At 52.4% G+C, this 23,424-nt stretch overlaps 1 protein-coding gene across 4 annotated transcripts in view; it reads right to left on the reverse strand.

The window, feature by feature from the left end:
- ZC3H4 (zinc finger CCCH-type containing 4) overlaps window positions 1-23,424 on the reverse strand; it is a 38,659-nt gene that overhangs the window by 6,087 nt on the left and 9,148 nt on the right. For all 4 annotated transcript variants that reach the window (XM_061139685.1, XM_061139687.1, XM_061139686.1 and 1 more), the window contains 11 exons: window positions 16,410-16,629; window positions 16,019-16,129; window positions 13,723-13,945; window positions 12,238-12,392; window positions 11,489-11,585; window positions 11,233-11,372; window positions 10,644-10,751; window positions 8,883-8,994; window positions 7,933-8,042; window positions 2,375-2,739; window positions 1,906-2,249 (listed from right to left, as the gene is read on the reverse strand). In XM_061139685.1, coding sequence (XP_060995668.1) covers window positions 1,906-2,249; window positions 2,375-2,739; window positions 7,933-8,042; window positions 8,883-8,994; window positions 10,644-10,751; window positions 11,233-11,372; window positions 11,489-11,585; window positions 12,238-12,392; window positions 13,723-13,945; window positions 16,019-16,129; window positions 16,410-16,629 — 1,985 coding nt within the window. The remainder of the gene's footprint in view (window positions 1-1,905; window positions 2,250-2,374; window positions 2,740-7,932; window positions 8,043-8,882; window positions 8,995-10,643; window positions 10,752-11,232; window positions 11,373-11,488; window positions 11,586-12,237; window positions 12,393-13,722; window positions 13,946-16,018; window positions 16,130-16,409; window positions 16,630-23,424) is intronic.

Here is a 23,424-nt window from a genome sequence, read left to right on the forward strand (position 1 = left end):
AATAGCCCCAATCTGCACCTTGCGTGCAGCGACCCTACTGAGCAGCTGAAATGTGGCCAGCTCTACCAAGAAAGTGAGTCCGTAATTTAAACTAAAGTTCCAGGAGTCAAACGCTTAAATCTTTTTAGAAAGATAAACACTTCCTACGTAATCATATAAAGCAAAATGTGAAAAGCCACTTTCTTCCAGACTCTGAACTTCAGAACATGGGAACTTGGTGGGCCAGGCTGCTCTGGACCACAGCCTCACTCCTTAAACAACAGTCCCACCCAGGCCCCCCTTCATCTGATGGTTTTACAACACTGAATATTATTAAAGGCAGCTGAACAGCACTAAAAGGGTAGATTTCACAACATGGGCATTTGAGCTAATTACTCCAGAGATACCATCACCAGCTTCACAGACTTTTTGTTTCCCTACCTGGACCTTCACACATCTCACATCCATTGTTTAAAGGGGGAAGAGACCCCTTGGTCCAGGGTCACCTGCTTTTCTCATGTGAGAGCGTGTCACTGCCCTGGCGCCCTGCCCCCCACACCTGTTTTTTGCCTCCGCACACTAGACGCCAGCGTAAGCTCTACCCTGACCCCCAGCCTGGTCAGCTCCCTGACGCCGCTGACAACCCCACATGGTGTTAAACGTGCACCTCGTGCTTTCTGCAGCTGAAGCACGGTGCTGCCCTCCCTCCTCCCAGCCTGGCTCTGCAGCACATCCCGCCCCAGGGACGGCTGGGCACCTGCCCAACGACTCTGCCCCCTACAGGCATCCCCACCCGACCCTGCCGCCTTGGCCCCTTGGCGCCTCCACACCCAATCCTGCTGGCTCTCAGTCACCCTGGAAGCCCTTCACCTGACCTCTGCCCAGGGTGACTCCAGAGCAGCCTGCAAGCTTCCCAGATGCCCTTCCAGCTGCTACAAGCACCCGTGGGCCCAGTGTTCCTCTGTTACCCTCATCCTTCTACGAGCATCCATGGCCCCAGCGTTCCTCTGCTATCCCCATCCTTCTTCCGCTGAGCACACCTCACCATGGCCCATAGAGTCTCATGTGCTGGGGCTTCTCTCCCCTGTCCTCCTGTCCCAAGCCACACGAACACCTGGGGATTCCACCAACAAGGTGACTTGGCTGGAACCTCTACCTGCTGCAGCTCCCCCCAAGCCAAGCCTTCCTCCCGCTTCACATCCCTCTCCCATTTGCTTCTCACGTAGGCCTCAGACAGGCGGTGATGCACCAGAGCATAGCTGCTCCCAGCCCACCTCCACCCATCACCCCGGACACTGCCCCGCTTTCCTTCCATCAATGACCAATGCCAACATGAGCAGCACACTTACTGACATGTTTCCTATCTGTTTCTCTCCACTGAAACGCAGTTCAGGCCTGCTCTGACCCCAGGCCTGGAAGCACGCCTGGCCCCCTGGATACCTCACATCCTCCTGAAGGCTACACACTGTCTCCTATGAAGCAGCACTGTCATCCAAGCACCCTGACCGCCAGACCTTTAGGTTTTTTACAACACGTGTCCTCATTTTAGTAAGAAAGGAAGGAAAGGAGAAAGGAAGATGGTCAGTGTGGGGATAGAACGAGCACAGTCACAAGGGAGCTCCAAGCCAAGAACCACCCAGAAGCAGGCCACTGGCAGAGGGCACCTCAGCCATGAAGTTCACACCGTTCGGCATCCACCCCCTAGCTTCCCACACTCCCAGTCCACACACACCCAGAAAACTTACAAGAAACTAAGTAAGTTATAATGATGATAACATCCCGCCCAGACTCAACAGGCTGGTGAATTCTACATCACTGAAAATGTTCAGCCACTCATGGAACAGAGATGGAGTTGGATTTAAGTTTTCAAAGACTCAGAGTCCCCAATCTTCTTGACAGCCGGCCCCCACCCTGAGCCCCGCATACCTGCGTCCCCAATGAGTCCCGGCTCCATCTCCATGCCCTCCTGCTGCTGGTAGAAGTTTTCATAGAAGTTCTGGGCTGGCGGGATGGGGGGCATCATTCCAGAATGTGGGGAGTCTCCGGGACCGTAGGGCATCATGGGAGGGCCGCCAGGGCCCATGGGCGGGCCAGGGTTCATGCCGGGGCCCATCGGCATATCGGGGTGCATGTCGGGGTGCATGTCCGGGTGCATATCCGGGTGCATATCAGGGTGCATGTCAGGATGCATTGGGCCCCCCATCGGCCCTGGGGGTCCCATGTTGGGCCCAGGGCCCATTGGCCCAGGGGGTCCTCCGGGTCCAGGGAACCTGGAAGAAACAATGGTGCCTGTAAGAGGGGCTGCAAAAGAAGGAGGGAGCTACAGCCTGAGGAGGGCTCCAACCAGGCTCTCAAGGCTCCAGAGATGCCACATGATGGCCAGCTGGGCACTCACCTCACACCCAGCTTCTCAGCCAGCTGCCCCGTGGGCCGCACCACAATCTCGAACAAGGAGGGGATTTTCTTATTGTACATGTCCTGCTGCTGCTGCAGCTGCTGCGGGGACAGCGGCTCGTGCGCTGGCAGGGGCATCTGAGGGGGTCCGGGGGGCGGAGGCGGGGGTGGGGGTGGGGGCGGGGGGCCGCCCTGCATGGGCCGGCCATTCGGAGACGTCGGGGCCGGTGGGCCGGGCGGGCGGGGCGGGGTGGGCAGGAGGCCCACGCCGGGGGGTGGCTTGGGCAGGGGGTTGATGCCCTGTTTCTTCAGCTCCTCCACCTCCTTCTCATCCTCGGCGCCCGCCTCCGCATCGTCCGCCAGCATCTGCGGGCCAGAAGGACAAAGCCGTCAGAGTCACGACGGGGAGGGGCAGGTGGTAATGCACCCCTCCAGGGCCGAGACCTGAATTCACGAAGCAAAGTGCTTCAGTCCCCAGAGACCCTTACAGTTTAAGGCCACCGACCACAACACCTCTCGGGAACAGACAGCATCGCCCCCGTACCACCTCTGCATCCACTCCCAGTGACCAGCTGACAGGGCAGCCATTCTTAATCTGCCGCAAAATATATGCAACATACCATGCACTATTTCACCATTTCCAGGTAGACAATTCAAAGACATCAAGTACATTCTCAACTGGTACAATCGCCAATTATCTAGTTTTGTCACCTCAGAGAAAACGCCACGCCCACCAGGCGACCACTCCCCACGCCCACCAAGCGGCCACTCCCCCGGAAGACGCCACGCCCACCGAGGCCACGCCCCACAAGATGCCACGCCCATCAAGAGGCCACACCCCAGAAGACGCCATGCTATCAAGCGGCCACTCCCCACTCAGAAGACGCCACGCCCATCAAGAGGCCACTCCCCCATGAAGTCAACGCGCCCATGAAGCGGCCATGCCTCACTTCCCCTCCCCCAGCCCCTGGCAACCACCCACCTGTCTTGTCTATGGATTTGCCTGTTCTGGACATTTCCTATAGACGAAGGCCTATAATGTGTGGTCTTTTGTGGCTGGCTGCTTCTACTGAGCATCATGACGTTTTCCAGGTTCACCCACGGTGCAGCTGTGTCATCTATTTCACAGCTAATAGCTCATGGTTCTCTTTGGATTTTAAGCGCCTCATGGCACTTGCAATCAAACCGCCAGCACTTATGAGGACCCGCAGGGCCTGATAGCAGGGCTGGTGTCTGCAGAGGGCTTCGCGGTGCGTGGACTCCTCCAGCATAAGCACTCAACCCTGTGTTTCAGTCCCGCGGACAGCTAAGCACTTTCCCCCCAACACGGGGCCCTCACTGGACCAGGCCTCTGTCTGGGCATTCATTTTTCCCTCCATGTATGGCTCCATGCCCCCCAGTTGCTGGGGTCTGTTATTAAAAGGTCGGTTCAGTGTGACAGGCCTGGTCTCCTGTATTCACTATGGGAACACCATCAGCTCCCTCCAAAGCACTACCCAAGCTTTGTTAAGATTTTACATTTAGTTATATCTCTTTATTCCTGGCCTGATGACTACCAATTCCACAAGGGCAAGACCCCCAGGCTCCACCTAAGGCCTATTACAGGGCAGAGGAGAGGGTCAGTTTCAAAGTCTGGATTCAAGTGGAACATCCCACGGATCAGGATCCTGTGCAGAAGCTGACACTGCGGACCTGCCTGCGTCTCTTGGAAGGCCAATATGCAATGGGGCCTCCACCCTGGGCCCCAGCATCTCTGCAGAGGACCCTGCCCCAGCCCCTTCCCCACGCAGGCAGGGCCGCCTGTGGTTACAGAGCCACCGGCCCCTGTACCGCTAGATCCTCATAGGGGCAACTCAGTGCCCTCAGGTGTGGGCAAAACCTAACAAAGTTATGCTTCATTAAACAGGTACAAACCTGATGAGCACTTCCTCCCCACCCGGGGAGGGGTACCACCGCCAGCCACTGAATGTGCCACACTCCCCTCGCCCCCAAGACTAGGTCCGCATGTCTCCTCACCACTCAGCACAGAACACCAGCACTCAGCAGGAACACTCTGCTGGGGGGACCGAGGCCATGGAGATCTTTACACTGCTGCCCCCAGCCTGGAGCATGGTACTCAGCACACAGGGCCACACCGTGGACTCAACAACCAAATGAACCACAGTGTTGGCCCCCAAGACAGCCTCTCGAAGGTACTGCTGATCCCCAGGGAAGTGGGCCCCCTTTCCCATGCTCACCTCCCGGGGCCCCGTGCCTTTAGCTTCCCCACTGCGCTCTGCAGTTGGGGTTTCTATGCCCACCCCGTGCATAGAGGTGGGGGGAGTCTTACCTCGCCGTAGCTCCCGCTACAGGACTTCCCCCCCTCACCGCTCATGCAAACCCTACAACACCCTGCTGGACTCCACCTGGGGACACAGCCAGCCCCTTGCGCTTACCCCTGTCCCCACCACCCGCCCTGGGTCCCAAGTGCGGCCTGAGGGCCGGCGCTGAACCACATCAGAGCCCCGGACACTGATACATAAGAGATGCTGTCCCTCCCCGTGAAACCCTGAACCCAAACCATCCAGGCTGTCCGTTGGTACATCTAGTCCTGCAGACTCCTGGGCCTCTGTGCAGCAAAGAGGCCCTCACACCAGACCACCAGGCCCTGCCTGGACACCCCCACCCCCAGAACTGATTCTGAATGATCCTCGGGTTCCCAAAGTTCAGAGGCGTGCTGTCAGTGGAAAAGGACTGCCACACTGGCAAACACATACAGACGTGTGGGGCAAGCTGCCATCAGGCCAAAGAAATAAGCTCGTGTCTGCCTGTTAAAAATTCTAAGCTTCTGTCCCAAACTAGAAACAAATCAAAGGTTCAACTGGTGACTAGATAAACAGTGTCTCACATCATCCATAGAGTGGGGTAGTACTCAGGAACTAATAGTGATGAACAATAGTGATGAACGACCAATACTTGCAACAACGTGGATGAGAAGCCAGATTCAAAACCACACACACATTTAGAAGCTACATCCCATATAAATCTATTCATGACTTCCATGGAAAGCCAAAACTACAGGGACAGAAAATGGATTAGCGGTTACCAGGGACTGGAGATAGGAGAGGTGCTGACTACAAACGGGTGAGTCTTGAGGGTGAAAGTGACTTTTCTCTAGCTAGATTGTGAGGTGGTTACATGACTCTCTCTATCTGTCAAAACTCTAAGAAAAGGGTTGTTTTTTTTTTAAACTGGATACAAACTATACCTTGACGAACCTGACTATGAAAGTGTACGTATAAATCAATAACTGAAAGATTTAATGGTGAAGAACCGTCGTGTGAGCCACTTACTTTCAAGCGGCTCAAGGAACCAAGCAGAGCAACTGATAAAACAAACGGGGCAGAATAACTCTCATCAGGGGCTCGGGTGGAAGGATTCTTGCCACTCGCTCTCTCAGAACCATCACCAACAGCCCCAAAGGCAGGCATGTCTCAACCTGGAATGGACAGCTGGACACTGCTGTATCTGGACAGACAGAAATGTCACTGAGACGTAAGAAAACAAGGCTGCAGAAAAGGGAGGGGGAGAGAGCACAGAGGAAACGGTGGCGAAGGCCCCATCCTCAGTGGCACCACAGTCTGGCCCCAAGGGTGGCCCAGGAGCCTCAGGTCCCATCCCTGGGGGTTGGGCTGCAACTCTGTCCAGGAGAGGAGGAGACGGCTGACTTCCCACCTTTATCAGGGTTATTACTCTGGGCCCGTCGTAAAGGTTGAAGTTTTACTTTCTGACCACCCAAATTCGATTCTGGAATGGTTTTTCCAGGTTCAACACTCATTTTAAAAAAAAAAATGTATTCATTTTGGTTGCACTGGGTTGTCATTGCTGCATAGGGCTTTCTCTAGTTGTGGTGAGTGGCGATTACTCTCCAGTTGTGCTGTCAACACTCACTTTGAACCTACTGAGACTTGACTTGAGATAGGGCATGATACTGATGCTCTCAGAATGTTTATGGCCAGAAATGGAAATGTGCCACTCTGATTTGCTTTGGGTTTTCATTAGGGTGTCTCGAACCGTGCTGTCCAATATGGTGGTCACTGGTCACGTGTGGCTACCAGGTGCTTGAAATGGGGCTTTAAGTAGAAAATAAGCACCAGATTCCTTAGACTTAGTATATATATTTAAAAAAACATACAAACTATCACGATTTTTTTTCATCTGTTTATTACTTGCTGAAATGGTACTCTGGACATGAATATACTGGATTAAATAAAATACATTGGTAACATTAATATCATCTGTTACTTTTTACTTTTTTCTAACATGGCTACTAGAAAAATTTGTATGTAGCTCTGCTGTGTTCTTCTCGGACAGCATTGGTCTAGAGTGCAAACTCTGAACCTCCAGGAGGGGGCAGCCCTCAGTCAGAGATGACTCAGTTCTTCAAATGAGAAACGAAGGCAGCATTACTTTTAGCACTCCTCACCCCGAGAATGACTCACAGATTCTAGACAGCTACCAGTTACAAAACCCTATTCCTAGGCTCACAGGCCACAAGGTGTCCCAGAGATGAGGACATCCTCCCTGACGCTCCCCCAGTGAGGCGTGGAAGTGCCCCTGCTCTGCCTGTGCAGGGCTTCCGCTCACCCCCTCAGGCAGCCCCGGGCCCCATCAAAACAGTCAAGGCACCAATGGGTGGACTCTTGGAAGCTGGCTAAGGCACTGATTCTTCCCATTATCAAAAAATAGCCCGTCACCTCAAAGCTTCTGGGAACCAGAAGGCAGGAACGCCTTCACCTGGGAGAACACATTCTCTCACACCCAATCACCCTACTCACACCCATTCACCCTATGACGAAGTGAAGTGACGTGAAAGTCGCTTCTACTCTTTGCGACCTACAGTCCATGGGATTCTCCAGGCCAGAATACTGGAGTGGGTAGCTGTTTCCTTCTCCAGGGGATCTTCCCAACCCAGGGATCAAATCCAGGTCTCCCGCATTGCAGGTGGATTCTTTACCAGCTGAGCCACGAGGGAAGCCCATCACCCTATGACAGGTGTCAGGAATCCAAGCACAGGAACTGGGACCCCAAAGTCCTCAGTTTGACTCCCCAGGAAAACAAAGGACAGGAGGATGCGTTTCAGACGTCCTCTGGCTGGTAAGGAAGCCCCGATACCTCACTGGAGGGGGTCCCCCATCCTCAGAGCTCCCAGTGCCCCATACTTTTTCTACTACATAAAAGACTTGGGAAAAAACATTTGACTTTTCCATCAAAACAGAAGCCATCTGAAGCCTCACTTCCTCTCCGTGCTCCCTGGGCTCTTAGAAGGCCAGCTAGGAAATCACAAGGTGTGTTCGGAGACACACCAGGCTACATTCCTTTCAGGGAGCCACTCCCTAGTGAACACCGCCCTGGGCAGAGAGAAGACACACACGTGACCGCCCCCATCCTCCCTGCAGAGCATATCGTCCCCACTCCCTCCTGAACACGTCCCAGCTCCAGGTCAACGCAGCTGGCATCCTGGTCCTGCATAGAGGCCAAGCCCCTGGCCGTCCCAGTCCCTGTCAGCCCGGGCATTACCTTGTCCAAGAGCTCTCGGGTCTCCTCGGTTAGAGGGTCGTGGGAAAACATGCAGTCGTCACCGTTGATACAGTTCCCAGTCGTGTGGTACAGCTTACACGGGAAATCACGTTCACAGCAAGTTAAGGCGAATGCCTCACCTCATGAAACCCACCCCAGGACAGAAACCAAGTCCCTCTGTTTCAGAGAGGAGGAAACTGAAGCCCAGAGAGATGCAGTGACTGGTTCAGCAGTGCACAGCAGGTTGGCAGCTGAGCCAAGATGAGATGCCTGTCTGGAGTGCAGCCCGCTCCACCACGCAGGTCTTGCGGCCCTGTCCTCAGATCCTCACTCAATGGGAAGAGGGTGAAACTTCAATGATCTGCCCACGGTTACACAGCCATTTGGAAAAGTCTCAGAAAGACAGTAGGCAATGGCATGGTCTCGAGAATATACCTGACCCTTGAATGACATGGGGGTTGGGGCGCCAACCCTCTGCCCAGTCAAATATAGGAGTATAATTTATAATCTGTCCTCCACACCCTCGGTTTTCCATCTGTACCAAGGGTATGGAGGATAATATATAAATTATACTTAAAAAAAAATTATACTCAAATTTTTGGGTCTTAAGATCCAACCAACTGCAGATCCTGCAGTACTGTGGTATTTACTACCAAAAACAATCCATGTATGAGCGGACCTGCAGAGTTCAAACCCACGCCGCTCAAGGGTCAACTGTATATGTATGGGGAACACATAACATGCGCACCTCAGTTTACTCAGCTGCGGAATGGGAAGAGCAGACCCGTTGCAGGGCAAAGGTGAGGGCTGAAAGAGATGGAGATGGGCAGAGGGCTCTTGGCACCTCATCGGCACACAAAGCAGAAGTGTGGTAAAGGCCAGCTGTCAACACCAGTAAGGAGAAAAGGTCTACACCCTCCATGAGCTCGAAGGCGGGCACCGAAGGATATCATGCATGTAGGGGCAGTTCTCGGCTCTGGCACAAAACCCAGTGATGTAAAACTTGCACAGTTCTCGCTTCTTTGGTAGCTCGATGTCGTGGCTAAAATTACAGTGGTCTCCCTGGAAGAGAACCAGTGAAAGGTAAGCTGTTCGCCAAGGAAGTACTGCTGTGTCACTGGGGAAGCACAGAGGGACCGATGACAAAAATGAACAGTCCCCTCCACACACCTCCTGGCATTTATTCAGACGATAAATGCAGTTTCCCACCAGCTTGAAACTTCTGCCAAAGCTTGTGCCCCTTTCTCCTGCCCCTGCCTCCCTCCCCCTTGTCCTTAGTTACCCCCCAACCCCCACCCCGCTCCATTCTGCTGCCTTTCACTGCTTCTAACTCCTCCTCCTGCCTTCCCCTCTCTTACCCACTTATAGCTTTCTGTTTGCTGCATAAGAGCCAATATTCAGTTTCACTCTTCTTTCTTCCTAACAGAACCCCAAGTTGGTTTGTGCTCAGTTAAAAATATTCTTATTTCCCAGCTTCCTATGCAGTTCTGCCCAATGAGATGTACATAAAAGTCCCAGGGAAGATGATACTGCCAAGACATTTTTCTTCCCAACAATTCCTGCACAGTTTTCATCCTCCCAGCCCTTAGGTGTGATGCCTGGAGGCACAGCAACCACTACGCAACCATGAGGACAAAAGCCACATGCTTAAAGATGCCAGCATCAAAACTAGGAAGGAACCCGGGTCTCCCATGAGTCTCTCATCACTGTACCTGCCCTGTAGTGCCCACTTCCAGACCCTTTGATCTTTTTACTTTTTGGTCACATAACACGGCACACAGGCTCTCAGTTCCCCAACCAGGCATAGAACCCGTGCCTGCTGCAGGGGAAGCACAGAGTCCTGTTAGGACTGGACGGCCCGGGAATTCCCACACTCTGTTCTGAGAGATAAATGTCTATGGGTTTCAGCCAGTGGAGTTGAACTTTCGGCTATGTGCAAACTGTACAATCCAAACAAAACAACATCCAGGTGAACAGAAGAAAGAAACTGTTCAATACCTGCTACCTCTTTCTCTTCCTAATATCTACTCATTTTTTTTTCTATGTATTTCAAGTTTCTAAAAATAGTATGAACTGCAACTCTTAACAAGGAAAACTTTATGCACTCACTCTCACACACACATACACACACGTACACACACACCTTTGCTTGAAACACAGTAACGTTTTTTCCTGACACAGATACATAGGTACAGTACTCCCTGGGAACATGTTGGCCAATATCTGCCCACTGACTGAATTTGAATAAGAAGCTGGCTGGCTGAAGGAACATTCAATTATACTTGTTTCCTTCTGGACCCTAAGGCCACTGGCCCATCTCCTGGCATAACACTCTGCTGTGAAGGTCGAGGCGGGCCTGATCCCTTCCCACTCCCACCTCTTCTGCCTTGATGACTCCCTCTCCAACATTAAAGCTTACTAACTCAACCAGGCTATGTTATACCTTTGCATTAGCGTCAGGTCCAACAGAACATTTGAGGCTACATGGATTGGGTGAAAATTTTGGCCAAAAAACCCCACAACCAAAATAACCCAGATATGTCACCAATCTCGTCCTGGCTCCTCAATCATTTCCAGGCCCCGCACGCATCTCTCAACCACTCCAAGCCCACCCAAACACAGCCCCAGAGAGTGTGGCCTCCAGAATGAAAGGAGACCAAGAGGCCCATGTGTCCTGGCTCCAGGCACTCTGGTCCTGGGACTGCCCTTACCCACGTGCACCGCCCTTCCACGAAGTATTTGCAGATGACTTTGCCTTTCTTGTCAGACTGCTGATGGGGCTTGTCGTGGTCACTCCTCCGGTAGCTCCCGCCACCATCCTATTGGGAATACAGTGGGAATGGAAAGGAGAATTGAAAGGAAAGGCGGGGAGGGGCCCGTGCAGGCCAGGTGGAGTGGGCTCTGAGGGTGAGAGGGGCTGACTGGCAGGGCTGACAGGGGCACCAACCAGCCAGCTCCATCCAGTGCCCAGGTGGGTGGGTTAGAGCCCCGCTGCTCAGAGCTGAGGACTCCCGTGCCACACACCCGTAGGAACGCATCTGCTCCGAGGCGGTGCCTTCCTGGAGAACTGAGAGAGCAGGTGACTGCAGGTGCTACAAAGATGTGGCTTTAAAAACAGAGGGTCTCTCCCGCAGAGCATCATCCAGGAGAGCTGATTAGTGCCAAGAGGCCCCCCCCAGGGAACGGCTGATGGGAGCAGGGGGATGGGATCAGCCTCAGAAGACAACTCATTTAAAGAAAAATAAATTTCAAAAGGAGCCTTGAGTAAGAGCATCACAAGGGGACAGAGGGTCGACTTACACCCATGTCGTCGTCGTAGAAGTCTTCGTCATCGTTCATCCCGCCCTTGTTCATCCCACCTCGGCTGCCTCCTCGACCACGGCCCCGACCCATCCCTTTCCCTCGACCTCGGGAACCCCGGCCGCGGCCTCGACTTAACCCTGCAGAGGAGACAGACAGCGTTCATTTGCAGCCTCTGCCCAGGACCCAAGTCCTGCTGCTGCCAGGAGGAGCCCCTTCCCTCCCTGCTGCCTTGCCCCTCGGAGCCCCTGCCCACCTCGCCCTCGGCTGTCCTTGGACCGGCGGTACTGGTTCAGCTCCTTGGAATAATCGTCATAGTCCTCATCTCCCATCGGCTCCTCACTCTCTCCATACTAGAGCCCCGAGCGGAGGAAAGCAGAAACGTGTCATTTGGGGAACAATGAACCATGTCCTCAACTATACACGCCACCTCCTTCTGCCTTTTTGTACACTTGGGACAACACCAGACTGGGGAAGGGCCATGAGCGGCCCCGGGACTCACACCTGTGCCCCTCTTCACCCACCCTAGCCTGGGCAGTGTCTGGGTCCTAGTCCTTTCCCTGAGGTATGTACTCTTAGGACTCCCAGCCCCCTGTCCACACTAGCTCCCAGGGGTCAGCAGCTGGAACAAGAAGCAGCGTGGCCAGGCCTCGGGCAGGGACAGAACATGAGTGTGGCAGCTCTCCTGTGTATGTGTAGGGGGTGAGTAAACAGATGACTACAAAGGCTTCGAAAGAACCCTTGGGAACCCTTTCTTCAGGGACAGGGAACGGAGGCTCCGAGAGAGAGGAGCAGCTGAAGATGTTCTGACAGCTCAGCCCTTGGAACCTTTTCAATTCTGAACCATGGGAAGGTTCTCTCTATTCAAACAACAAAGAAACATTTTGAAACACAGAAAGAAACCTGCCATTTGATGCCTTCCTCCCAGTAGTCTCAGAGACACCTCCAACAGAGCCTGCGCCCACCAGCACACTCCCCCCGCCCCCAAGCTGGAGAAAGCCTTACGTCCATCTCTTCCTCGTAGAAGTCCTCTTCATCCTCCGGGTGGTCTCCTCCCACGGAGCCTCGGCCCCTGCCTCGGCTGCCCCTGCCCATGCCTCGGCCTCGAGACCCTCCACGGCTGCCTCGGCCTCGGTAGCCCCTGCCTCGGCCCCGGTTGCCTGCATGGTGATCAGACAGTGAGCAAGGGAGAAGTCAACCCCCATTTGCCCGAGGTCAATCACTTCCTCCTCCTCCTCCAAGAAGCCTTCCCAGATGCTCTGGGCTGACACACAGTCCCTGGGCCTCTGGACAGGGCTGGCTCAGCACCATGGACACAGCTGCTGCACGCTCCCCACACGACCCTGACTGCTGCACTTTCCCACACGAGGGCACCAGGCACATGGGGCCACCGAGCACCCAATATGGAGCTGACCAAACCAAGATGCTGTAACGCCAGAACACCTACTGCCCTCTCCTGCATGAAGTGATTTTCAATAAATGTTTGCAGTTTTAAATGAAAAAATAAAAAAAAGAAAAAGAAAATGCTGTGAGTATAAAGTGCACAGTAGATTTCACGACTTAGTTAAAAGAGAGCAAGAGAGAGATAATATATATTTATAAAAAAATCACATCTATTTTGATGACATGTTGAAATAAGATTTAGAATGTATAAGCATCATAAAATGTGTTGTTAAAATTATTTCATATGTTTTCTTTTATGTTTTTAATGTGACCAGTAGAAAATATGTAATTAGACAGTGGCTTGCATTGTATTTCTGTTGGACAGGCCACTCCAGTGTCTCCCCAAAGAACGGGGCCTATCTATAAAGAAGTGCAAGAAAGATTGCTGAATGACCAGCCACTCAAACAAGCAGTGCTAAGAACCGCTGAGCTGGCAAATTCTGGAAGCCCTCTGGGGCTGGGAAATATGACTGGCAGATGGTTCTGAGAGGTCAGGCTGGGTCTGTGGTGCGCGGCCCGCCCCCATCCTCCTAACTGCCACAGGTTCAAGGTTCGGAGGCGTGGCAGTCCCGTGGGCCGCAGTCACACCTTGTCAGGTGACGGAAGACGGGCGGCTGGGCAAGGAGGCGTCAGCTGTCGGCGACCCTCCCAAGCTGTGCGAAAAGTTGTCTGTCTCTTCAGAACGGACCAGGAAATGAATTTACAGAACAACCCTTCAGAGGACTCCCCAGAGGTCCAGTAGTTGGTTAGCACTCAGCACTTTCACTGCCGGGCCTGGGTTCGATCCCTGAGAGGGAGGCCCCCCCCAAAAGCCACCTGAGCCACAAGAGCACTCTCCTTGCCTCATGCCGGCCTGGCCCCCTCCCAGCCACAGCCTCAGCACAGACCCTCTACTCCGGTGGCGGAGCCCCGGTCTCCGGGGCTCGCGGGGCAGCTCCCCGCCCAGCCCCCGCGATGCTCATCTCAGCCCTGAACGACAGTGCTCCTCTCGACGCTGCACGGGCACGGGCTGCAGCCCAGCAGGCCAGGGGAAGCGGCGGGTCTCACCTCGGCCCCGGCTGCTGCCCTCCTTGGCGCGCCGGTACTGGTTCAGCTCTTTGGTGAAGTCGTCGTAGTCGTCCTTGCCCAGGTCCTCCTCCTCGTCGCCCTCGTACTCCCCGTACTGTTCGTTCTCGTAGTCGTCGTACATGCCGTAGCCTTTGCTGTCCATCTTGGAGTAGGACTTCTTGGGCAGGGGCGTTGTGTGAGAAGGAGGGTACTGCTGGTGGGACTGACGGGGAGAGGACAGTGAGCCCCGGGGCCTCCGGTTTGGACCAAGACCCCCGCTGCCCCCGAAACTGGCACGTCTGTCTGGGTGTCTCTGCTGGCCCTGGGATGAGAGGCTAGCCTCAAGCCTCGCTTGGGTGCTGGCTCCCACCGGAATGAGAGCTGGGCTGTGGGTCGAGGTGTCTCTGTTCTTCAGAAAGAGCCACAGTTGTAAAGACAACTAAGAAACAGAGGCCCCATGACCCCTGAAGAACGGAGCGGGAAACAAAGGGTGTATTTCCCAGGGATCTAGAACAATCTCATTTGGGGAGGGGGCTTGCTAGGCAAGAGGGATGCTCTCTAGTCAAAAATCTCCTGGGGCCTTGGAATTCAATTAATGACTACTTGGGACGCAACCTAGTGGCTTCCCTGGTAGCTCAGTTGGTAAGGAATCCACCAGCAATGCAGGAGACCTGGATTTGATCCCTGGGTTGACAAGATACCCTGGAGAAGGGAACGGCTACCCATTCCAGTATTCTCGCCTGGAGAATTCCATGCACAGAGGAGCCTGGCAGGCTACAGTCCATGGAGTCACAAAGAGTCAAACACAGCTGAGCGACTTTCACTTTGACTTCTGGGGCCCAGGCTAGAAAACCATTTAAAATGATGCTTTCCAACTGTGCTAGTTCCAACAGATACTGGATGAAGTTTAAAAATACACATATAGCACAAATGGAGGCCACCAAGATGTCCTTAAGTAGCTAAAACAGGTAAGCAAACTGCAGTACATTCAGATGGACTATCCAACTCCAATGGAGTATCCAACAATGAAAAGACATAATGGCATCCTGTGAAGTGAAAGAAGTCAATCTGGAAAAGCTACAAACGAGTCCAATTACATGACTTTCTGGAACTGGCAAAACTACAGAAACAGTAAAAAGACTGGTGAGTGTGAGGGGCCTGCAGAGGGAGACTTTAAGGAAATTCAACTACTTTATATGATAATATACGATGAATACAAAACAGGATATACCAACAGTGGCTAAACAATTACAACAAATGGACCACACTAATGCAAGACATGAAAAACAGGGGAATGGGGTGGGGTGGGGTGTGGAGGGGACTGGCCTATCTTCTCAATTTTCTCTGAACCTAAAACCGCTCTAAGAACAAGGTCCTACTGTATAACACAGGAAACTATATTCAACATCCTGTGACAAACCATAATGGAAAAGAAGACGAAAAGAATACATACACATGTATAACTGAGTCACTTTGCTGTACAGCTGAAATTAACACACTGTAAGTCAACTATATTCAGCAAAATTTTAAAAATGAAAACGGCTCTAAAAGTGGATCTTAAAAGCCTTAAGCCTTAGTTCCCAATCAAAGCTTGTGGTGTTCCCTGCATTCCCTGAAACCCTCAGGTTTAAAGTCTGTACCTATGTGAGTAGATTAACATCAGTTCAAACATCTACAATATCTGCTATGATGGGTGATGCTGAACACCAGATACTTTTAAGAACTTAAATAAATTTTTTTTTCAATAAAAACCTTAAATATCTGTGCTGATTCATTTCTTACTGGTTTTCCAGGGGAAAACAATACACAAACTGGACAAATAATTTAAATTTATGCTTAAGCTCAGTGCTATATAACTTTGGACGCCACAACATCTGAGGTGATTTATTCCCATAACCATTTCACTCTTGCCCATCTTCTACAAAAGGTCATTTCAGAAGAGTGTTAAAGTCAGCTCTGACGGGGACAAATCAACATCTTTCTCAGGGACAGGGAACAGAAACAATGAGTCCTGCCAAGGCCACCACGGAGGTGGCCTAGAGAAGCACAACCATCAGCTTCCAACTGGGCTCAACCCAGCTCCTGCCCTGGGAGCTTCAGCCTGGCTGAAGCGCTCTAAGTCTCAGCGTCCTCACCTCGAAAGCGGGGGATACAACCAACACCTAATCCTGCAGAATTAAAATCCGTGTACAGGGCCACGCAAGAGTGCCCAGCACACCGCCAGTGCTCAGGAAACGTGGGTGATTTCATGACCCCAGCTCCCGCCCATGGGGGCCCCGGGGCAGCGGGCACTCACTGGCGCGTAGGGGGGGCTGTACTCTCGGTATTTGCGGTGCCCCTTCTCGCTGGGGCTGAAGTCCGAGTCGTCCGAGAAGTCCGAGAAGTCATCGCTGGAGGAAGCGTGGCGCTGCAGGGACAGGACAGAGTCAGGGCTCCCGTGGCGGGTGAGGCACATGCCCGGCCGCTGCAATGTGCCAGCCAGGCTGCGCGCGGAAGGCCTCACCTAGGGGCATCTAGCGGCAGTGGAGCATGAGCTACCACTCTTCAGAAGAGGTCTTTAAACAGTTTGGGGAAAGGAAAACCTGCCTGATTAAGAGTGCCCTCTGGCCTGACGAGCTGCGCTCGGGCCCCAGGGCACTAGGCCTGGGCCCAGCGCCAGCAGGCCTGGAGCGCCCTCCGGGACCTACTTTATGCTTGGATTTCCTCCTCTTCTTGGACCTCCTCTTCTCCTTCTCCCGCTCTTTCTTGCGCTTCCGCTTCAGCCTCCGGTGAGACTTCTCCTCGTCCGAGTCGCTGTGGTGCTTCTCCCCCTTCTCCTTCCGGCTCCTCTCGGGGCCCCCGGAGGTGTCCTGAGTCTCCTCGGCCCCGTCATCTTCCAGCTCGCCTTCTTCCAACTCACCATCTTCCCTGCGAACCAACCCCATGGCTGAGTGAGCGCAGGGTCTGGGGGGCCCCCTGGGGCTGTGGACCAGCAGGGCCCAGGACTAAGGGCACGAGGCCTGCCTCCTGCCCCACCCCATAGCCCCCCGCCCCGACACCGTTCTCTACTGTCTGTTGAGGCGGAGGACGGGGGGGCCCGTGGAGAACAGACTCTGGTCCCCGGGTCTCAAGGCCTGACCTGCTCTGTCGGCTCCACGGCTCTGGGCCAGAGGTGAGGAGCTGGGCAGGTGGAGAGGGGAAAAGGTCCCAGACCCCTTCCTGGGGTCCCCGCATGACAGGGGCAGGAGTGCCCACAGAAGGACTCACTCCCACCTGACGCTGGCCCCCTTGTTTCCCACCTGGCTCGCCTTACCTACGGCATCCCCCCCCAACTCCCTGTCCTAGACTTCCTGACTCTGTTGAATGCCCTACATGTCACCCCGATCTCCAGCACTTTAAGAAACAAAATCACCCTCCGCATGGGACAGATGCTGCCGACAGGACATGCTGAACATCTAAATATCTATGGGGTGGGGTGGGGTGGGCTATGGTGGGAGGTGAAGGGATAAATCAGGTAAAGAAAAGGAGTAGCTGGAAAAAGAATCCAGTTTTTGAAGCCAAACCCACAGACACAGTTCTCACAAATGCAGGAGTTGGTTTAAAAAAATAAACAAGTGTAATAAAAGTCCAAAGCTCTCAAAGTTCATCACGCATGATGATTGCCAAGTATGTGTGTGAGCACAAAAAACTCCATTAACTAAGACCCACAGAGAGAATGAAAAGATAAAGAGTAACATGACAGGCCCAGGACCTAAAAGGCTAACCCCAAAGGGAACTAATCTCGGCAAAAAAGGCCCAAGCTATTCAGAAGGCACCAGCTCAGTGTGGGAACAACCTCATCAGGGGGCTTAGCCCCTAGAGCCTCGAAGGTTCTAATGGGCTTTGTGGAGAAACGACGACTGACTTCTTTGAGGATCCTCCAGGGCCTTTTCACACACAAGGCTCCCTTTGGGCACCTCCGTGCTGCCTGCCCCCCACCCATCAAGGGGACCCTCCCATTAACTCTCACTCTCAATTCAAAGGAGATAGGGCGGCTTAAAACCCAAGCTGTCGAGGCCAACTATCAAAGGTAGTTCTCAAACACAGAATGCAAAACCAAAAAACTCCTATTGATGTTTCAAGAGAAACAATACAGCGAGGTGACCCTGGAACCCGCCCTGCGGTCCTGGGCCAGCCGTGCAGGAAGAGTCAAGGCTGGAGAAGGCCACATTCCTGACAAGTGAGGCACCTCCTGGCTTGGGTGTGGCCCACACGAGAGTTGCTCCGTGGGAGCAAAGCTCTCCTGGGAAGAGGCGACTCTGCTGGAATGGCCTCACCCACAGTAAAGGTGCCACCAGACTGGGGAAACTGGTTCTGGCGAGCTCCGAGCTGAGGGGGAAGCTGTCATTCAGGGGCACGGCAAACTTCCTGCAGAGACCTGGAGTCCTGCAGGACACGGAGACAGCAAACCCGTCCCTGCTGAGAACGTGGCTGGGCAGGCCAGGTCACCAAACCTCAGGAGATAAAAAACAGGGACAGACAAGACTAGACAGACGGACACTATTGGACTAGGGAAGGCCCACAGACAGACTGGACAGGAAGGGGCTGGTGCTCTGTGAAGAAAAGCTAAAAGGAAAACAAAAAGCACCACTCTCCACACTTTAGTCCAGAAAGGGAAAAGTTAAAAGTACCCAGAACCACAGGGCAGGAAAGGAAGGAACCTGGGGAAGACAGGGAACCGTCTGGGGGCCCAGAAGCCTGGATGAACAGTCAAAGGTCGCAAAGAGCAAAATGCCCTCGTGAAGCCAGGAAAGGCCTGTCAGAGTGGAAGGGATGGTGGGACACCGTCAACCCTCTCATTTTCAAACAGAAGGAACTTAAAGGGATGGCAGGTGAAAGGGTGTGTTGAGGTCAGACAGACGGAGTGACATGGGAAAAAGTCAGAAACTCGTTCTTAGCTCCCCGTTCTTTCCTTGATTGGTGAGAATGGAAAGAGAAGGGGGAGCAGCTCATTGACCGCCTCCTCCGATGCCACACACACTGAGCATCTTCTCTGTGCTGGGTCTTTTGAGCACGCCCGGTTCTGCGCTGCCCTTGCAGGAAAAGATACAAACGACAAGAAGCCGAGTCCACAGGGCAGGCGAGCTGAGCGGTCTGGGATATAGGGCCGGGACCTGAGCCGGAGCAGTTGGCCCCTGCAGACACCCCTCTGCCCCCACGCTCATGGACAAGGACGCCCCGGCACAGAAAGCGCCAGGCCCTGCCCAGCGTCAGCCGCAACCCCCACCTGTGTGCTGCTGTCTCACACACACCTCACACTTGCCCAGGGAGTAAAGACCAGACAAGCAACTCCAAGAGCTTCAACCATCCTCAAGAGAGATCCCACAAGAGCGCCTTTTCATTCCACAGGCTTTATCCAAGGCAGAAAATTCCAGCATTCAAATCCACTCTACAAAGACTTCTTTTAGCCAAAGACAGCGTCTCTGTATCATTTCTATTAACAGCCCCAGGCAGATCTACAACTTTTTACAAACTGGGGAGTGAATACTTGAAACTCTGTTCCCTGGGAGCTGGAAGCAGAAGCAAAATAAATAGCATTAAAAAAAAAAAATTTCCTGGTGATTTCTGAAGAGGAACAGGATACCAGAGGGGACGCGGGAATGAATGGAGACACCTGACTTCCCATTGCTCCTTCTCCCTCCTCTCTGGCCACACTGTGCTCTCCAGCTTTTCCGAGGACTGGGCTCGTCTCTGCTCACCTGAGAGGGTGCCCCTGGATAACACAGATTCCCAGCTAAATGTCCTGCATGAACACAGAGCCTATTTCCTTCTATACCAGAAGGAAAAGGAAAGGGGGTGGGGTGGGGTGGAGAATCACACCAACTCGGATGGAGGCAGAAATTCTGTGGGCCACTGACACGAACACACACAGGGGCTGCCTCCACTAAACAGCAACGGGGTTTAAGTGGTGCCACTTAACAGACTGCCAGCAAAATCCATGTCAGAGTGGCATTAAATACCGAGGGAGCATGCTTAATAGGCTGTGACATAATCCCCCAAGCAGAGTGGGGGAAGCCCCACTGCGCTAATCATTTCAATCTAGACGTGCCAAACCCTCTTGAGACAAGCAGGCAGGAGAAAGCCTGAAGCAGCGGCCGCTTGATTTCCAGGGCCTGGGCTGGCAACGTGTTGGGACGGCTGCACCACGGCCAGCCCGCCAGAGCCATCAGGGACCAGAAATCAACCACGCTGGGAGACCAACTTGGGGTGGGCACCCGGGGTGGGGGGAAAGGCGGAAAAGCCAATTCCCCGCGGAGGGTCAGTTCTGCCTGGTGGCACTTGGACTGAGCATCCAGGGCATTTAAGTTTCCCCTTGCAGAGCTGGTGATCATCCTCTTTTTGGGTCAAAGACGAGATCTGGGTGCCCATTCTAAGGAATGCCTACCGGGCCAACTCCACAGGTTCACCATACATCATGGGCTTGGCAAAAACAGTAAAGAAACTTCATGCTTCAAAGGAGGCTGGCCTCACTCCAACCCCACCCCCAGTCTACAGAGGGGGCACCCTGCTTCCTTCTGCAGATGAAGTAACTTGGCCAGCACTGAGTCTTCCCTAGCGTGTCCTCTGGTATGGAATCTGAGCCTTGGTTGGTTTTCTCATCTGCAGAATGGAGTAAGTGTAGCACCCCTTCAAGGGGTTGTGAGGGTTAAATGAGATAACATGGATAAAACTCCTGATGTGGTAGGGGGCAGGCAAAGAGTACATACTAGACACATAGTAGCTATTGGTATTAAGAACAGGAGCACACATCCATGTGGACTATCCTAAACAGTTGCCAATCCTTACTGGAAAGCACTTTCTCTGTGGAGAAACTACAGCCAACTCCCCTCAGGGACCGCTGCTAACTGCTGGCCAGCAAGCTCCTGCTTTCTTTGGCCTGTCTACGCATGCGCCATCCTCTGACGACAACACTGACAGGTCGACACCTCCCCTTTCTCAGCTTTCTTCTAGGGGGTCCAACAAAGTAACCAAGTGGATGACCAAGAGGAAGAGGCCCAGGGAGCGCTGAGTCCCAGGAAAAGGGGACAAAGGTTCCTGACAGAAATGAGGTTTGGCAACATGGACATCCTCTAGATGAGAGAGCTGGATGGAAGCTGAGAGGGGCCTGGGTTTATACATCGACCTGATTTATGGGGGGGGGGGGGGGGGGGGGGGGGAGATGGGCACAAAACAAAAAAGATGAAAACCCATGGGAGCAGTGGCTGTTACCTGAAGATCATGAGAGCCCTTGACAAGAGGCGGCTAGGTTAATGTGAAGGTCAGGGTCATGATCATTAACTGCCCAGACTCTCAACAAATTGCCTGGGTAGGCTCTGAATGACCCATTAACTAGGGACAAAATTACAAAAATTACAAGGAGGCTCCGCCTCTTCAAATGTTTAACGACAGGCCTAAATGGAGACGTCCGAGATCCCCAAGTCCGACCTGGGGGGACAGTCGGTTATTGACAGCAAAGGCGTGGAGCCTTTCCTTTACAAAATGGGCTCAGGGCGCCTGCCTGAGCAGGCCCCTGGAGACCTTCTCTCGATTTAGGCCATGGTGAAGCAGCCACAGGGATGGGAACCTCACTGAGGGATTTTCAGAGGCTGGAAATTCTTGAAATAAACCTCTGGGTCTTGCACGTGTTTTTCAGTGTCCTTACTACCTAGGTTCATCAACCACAAATCAGGATCAAATAAGCACTGTGTGCGCTTGTCCCTCAACATTCTCAGGAGTGGTCATAACTGGCTCTGTGATGTCACAGCATTTCCATGGCAACAGGGCCACATCACAGACCCCACCCAAGCAGCAAGCACCAACCAGCCCTGGGAGACGAGAAACCCGAGCCACACCCTGAACCCCTCACTTCAACAGAAGTGAGACAGCCTGCCCAGTGCCAGGACCCTGCCAGGAACACAAGTCAACGTGGGGGAAACTGGAGAAGTCCGAGTCCAGACTGGGTATCTGAAATACTACGTAATTACTGTTAATTTTGTTAGGCATGGTTAAAGTTTTGTAGTTATGTTAAAAAAAAATTAAGTTAAAGATTCATACTGAAGAATGTATGGGTGAAATGAGACCTGGGATATGCTTTAAAACACTCAAGGGGGACAGGGGAAGCAGTGAGATGAACCAAAATTGGCAAAATGATGTTTAGAATTGTTGAAACTGGTGACGGGTACGTGGCAGTCTATGATATTATTTCCTTGTCTCTTAAATACTGATATGTTAGAAAATGTCTCTAAAGAAAACGTGAACAGATAAAAAAAGGTGCCCTCGGTGAGGACAACCTCTCACTCAGGTAAAGAGAGCTCATCAAGGTCCTCAAGACATTCATTCCCCCCAGCAAAGAGCTGGAGTTCAAGGGAGGGCCTCCACCAGCCCTCACTTCTCAGCAGTGGTTTTCCCAACTACAAAACCTCCCTGGACACCCCAGGGCCTCATAAAGTCCAAGACCCATAGGAAATATTCATGACTAACATCCGGCAGCAGTGATTTCCATGCCAGGTACCACACTGCTGAGCTCTGCAATCTGTCACCGAAACCCTTTAACAAACATATGCAGTAGTGACTCAGTATCCCCATTTTACAGACAAGTAAACTGAGGCTCAGAGATGGGAACAAATATGCCCACGGTGTCACAGCAGGAAGAAGCAGAATGGGAATCCGAGTTCAGGACTTTCTGACTCCATGGCCAGCTCTTAACCTCAACCCTTGAGACAATTAGAAATTATCCAAAAGAGAGTAATTTACTATTCAGGCCAACTAACCAAACTGCCACCCTGAAGTTTAAACTTGAGTTGGAAAAAAATAACACATAGGTGCAGAAAATAGATCAAATCAAACAGTACTGCAAAAAATGCCAAAGGTAGGCCCTAAGACACCAGACAAGCTCTTTCAACACTCTGGTGCCCTGTTTCAACAGTGAAGTGAGGCAGTAAAGGAACCTCTGAGATGGATACATTAATACATCCTCCTGGGAAGAATCCCCCGAGACCATGTAAATCAAGGATGTAGCATCAACCTGACCCAAAATACAGGCTCAGGAGTAAATCTATCAACATGAAAAGACACTATAAGCCCAAGCACCCAGGCCATCCCACGTCAAAGGAATGGAACTGAAACATTAAAAAATATGACCCAAAGAAATGTGGATAGTTTAGGGAATAAGAGGTACTCAGAAAGATCCAAGGAATCTTAGCAAAAACTAAACAAAACAGGACTTATCCCAAGAGGGACAGAAAGCAACATTAATCCAAGGAAAAAAATTCCAAAGTCCTCTAGAAGGACCGCTTCATCCCCAAGTGTGTGGCATCCACAAACCTCTGAAGCAGAACGTTGCTATAGAACTGAAAACAAGCTGACCAAGTAAAAACCCAGCCTCCTGGAAGGATCTGAGTCAAAAGTATCCTTTTCTTGGCTCCAATAGCTCTTCTCCTACTCCCACTTGCTCTGAAAATAATCTTCTTGATAAAAGTATCTTTGATTCAAGTTTTTTCTGTCAGATGAACCTCTGAAATTTGCTTCTCTTTCTAGCCACCTTCTCAGGCAAACCACGCTTTGGATTGCTTAAAGCTGGAAAGATGCTGGTTCACATCCAAAGAGAGCCGATTCCTGTTATTCCAGAAAGGAAAGCTGAATCACAGTACCTGTGAACTTAAGACTTCTTGTTGATAATTTTTTTTCAGAGGAATCAATTTGATT

Source organism: Dama dama, chromosome 4 (genome assembly GCF_033118175.1).
Source record: "Dama dama isolate Ldn47 chromosome 4, ASM3311817v1, whole genome shotgun sequence".
NCBI classification, from domain to species: domain Eukaryota; kingdom Metazoa; phylum Chordata; class Mammalia; order Artiodactyla; family Cervidae; genus Dama; species Dama dama.